At 38.3% G+C, this 2942-nt stretch overlaps 1 protein-coding gene across 1 annotated transcript in view; it reads left to right on the top strand.

Annotated features, from left to right (window-relative positions):
- Positions 1 to 2942, top strand: part of LOC101852788 (3'(2'),5'-bisphosphate nucleotidase 1) — a gene marked incomplete at its 5' end in the record, with an annotated part of 20938 nt that overhangs the window by 7277 nt on the left and 10719 nt on the right. Inside the window, 2 exon segments of the mRNA XM_035971710.1 lie at positions 906 to 1007; positions 2063 to 2173. Coding sequence (XP_035827603.1) covers positions 906 to 1007; positions 2063 to 2173 — 213 coding nt within the window.

Genomic DNA, 2942 nt, shown 5'->3' with positions numbered 1-2942 from the left:
TTGTTGTTGTTTTGGGTGTTTTTTGTTGTTTTGTATTTATTTTGTATTTTGTATTTTTTTGTGAAGAAAAGGAGGGGGGGTCAATGTTTATAATGGTTATGATACTCTCCTCATGGTGCTTTGGTCCTATGTTTTTCAGTGAGTAAATGTGACTTTCTGTCCTCAGCTTATAGCCCAATTTCTGACAAGCATTTTATCTCCCCATCTTATTCAAAGTTTACTCATTATTTGGTCGCTTTCAAGCACAAGGGGGCTAACCCGAAAAAAGCTGTATTGAGAAAATCGATGGTAAAGTTTTTGGACCCTTGTTCAGTTTCTTTAAAAGACAAGGAGAGTTTCTCAATAACCAAACAAATATACATACCAACAAAACAAAACTTCTCCCATACGTAGGGCAATGCCCACTTTTGGGTGTAGGTCAAGATTTCTGGAAACCCCCAAAATTTGGGTTAGCACTCTTGTCCTTAAAAGCGACCATTTATGTACCCGCCCATCTCTCAACATAACTCTCTTTGATCTATATGTCTATCAATCAGTATCTGTCTATGTGTCTATTATATCTTTCTGTTTATCAACCGTACGGTGATCGTCCAACCTTCCATAACCATTATTCTATTTTGCTCTTTCTCTCTTCTTCCCCATCCTTTCAACTGTTTGTGGGCGGTTGGCAGGTGCTCTGGTGTGGTTTGCTCCTTCTTTCCTATCAAACATCTAACGTCCTTATCTCCCCTTCTTCTTTTTTATGTTTGTGTTACTCTCTTGTAACACCTCTAATCTTCTGGCGCTCATATGACCTTATGCAGTTGCGAGCGCTGTAAAACCTCTACTAAAACAAAACATTTCAACTGTTTATCTGCTCACCTGCTTTCTATGTATTTATTTCTCTATGTTTTGTTTGTCTCCAGGGCAAGAATGACCTCCAGACAGAGGCTGACAGAGCGGCTCAGAGATGTATCGTGGCCTCCCTGCACAAGCAGTTCCCCAAGGTGGCCATTTTTGGAGAGGAGGTAAGGACAAGTGATCTTGATGAGTCCTCTATATGTCCTTTATGTCTTTTTTCAAATCTCTACAAAATATAACTTTGGTCTACTGTTCAGATGTAGGCCTACTTAGCCCAAAATTTAGATTTTTGAAAAAATTGTCGGTTGCATTTGCTCAAGAAATATTTTGTCAAAATTCAGATTTTTATGTTGAAAAAAGGAAGAAAAGATACAGAAAACAAAAGTACAACTGTTATAAGAGTGAAACAGTTTTTTCTCCTGAACAATTTTGCTTCCTGGGCTTAAAACAATTGAACAGCTTTCTGATGATAAATAGGTCATTTTGAAGGAAGGATTCACACCATCAAGTCACAGAGATCTGTTTTAATCTACGATTGGTTGAGAGGTTAGAAAGAAAGAGAACTGGACATGATAAGACAAAGTAAGTGTGAAGAGGTTGTGGCGTATTAGTACCACTTGTAAGTTTCCCTGGAAGCTGAGAATATCTCTGATTGTTTTAGGGTCTGCTGTGGAGTTGAAAAGGGCATAGAGCATGGACAATTGCAATTATTATTATCATTAGTATTATTAATATTATGATGATGATGATGATGATTGTTAATGTTATTATTATTGTTGTTTTGATTATTATTATTATTATTATTATTATTATTATTATTATTATTATTATTATTATTATTATTATTACTACTTCGTTGGAGAAAGAGTTGCATCTCCTTTCAGTAGAACAATGGACCGGTATCCTGGTCTGCTCGAGGTGGTTATTGATTTAGTGTCCCTGTTGCTTGAAACGACCCTTGCCCGACAACAGCACTTTTCGTTTTCAATTATCTTAAATCAAAGGTGTGTCCTTCCCTAAAAAAGGACCCAGCGACCATCTTGGTTCCACCTGTTCTGTTGAAGACATTTTCTTGTTTTGTTTCTGAAATAGCTCTTGTAGAACCTTTGCTCCTGATCTTTTTACACAAAATAACTCATTCCCTAATACTGGATAAATTTTTGCTTAACACAGCTCCTGACAGGCAGCAATGCATTCTTATGTTTTCACCTCATCTTTCCAGTCTTTGGATCCCATGGAGAAAATCCCAGATGACTACGTGACCAAAGATCTGGACCCAGATGTCATGTCTAAAGTGTGTCCAGAAATCTACAAAAACGTCACAGATGATCAGGTAAGTGATTACGCCCTGTTCTCTTTTCAAAACCAGAATAGCCTTGCTGTGAAGAGTGTCTGTTTTCTTTCTGTTGTGTTGAAAAATGTCCATTTCAGTGCAGACCCAGCCTAAACTACTTTTCAATTCTTTCCATACTTTGTAACTGAACATTTCGACTGCTTTGCACTAGACTCCATCTTACACCATTTTGAAAAGCTAGGTATAACAGAGTCTTTCACGTGGGTGGTTGGCGGGTGCTCTGGTGTGGTTTGCTCCTTCTTTCCTATCAAACATCTATCGTCCTTATCTCCCCTCAGGAGAATTCTTTGTCTGTTAAGAGTATAGGACATGCCTTTATAATACTTGTTTGAGTAGCACACCCACCCATGGGACTCCTTGTCACATTGCAGAGGTGTCTCCAGTCACATGTTCGATTTTCCAGTTAGTGACCTCACTTCTTCCGATCTCACGCTACCTCTACTATATGCAGGGTCATTATTTCGTGTCTATCCGAGACACCAACTTGTACATTTTGAATCAGAAGTAGATACTTTACCAGCAGGTTAAATTGTGTTTCAGAAATAACATTGTTAGTAACACACGCGGCTAATAGTAGTAGTGGTAGTGGTAGTGGTAGTAGTAGTAGTAGTGGTAGTGGTAGTAGTAGTAGTGGTAGTAGTAGTAGTAGTAGTAGTAGTAGTAGCAGCAGCAGCAACAGCAGCAGTGGCATTAGGCCAAGTAGTTGTAAGATGATGTGTCCGCTACGTCTTTAAAGAGTTAAGTAAAC

Source organism: Aplysia californica, unplaced genomic scaffold, assembly GCF_000002075.1.
Source record: "Aplysia californica isolate F4 #8 unplaced genomic scaffold, AplCal3.0 scaffold00486, whole genome shotgun sequence".
Taxonomy (NCBI): domain Eukaryota; kingdom Metazoa; phylum Mollusca; class Gastropoda; order Aplysiida; family Aplysiidae; genus Aplysia; species Aplysia californica.
This window is presented reverse-complemented; position numbering and strand designations above follow the sequence as displayed.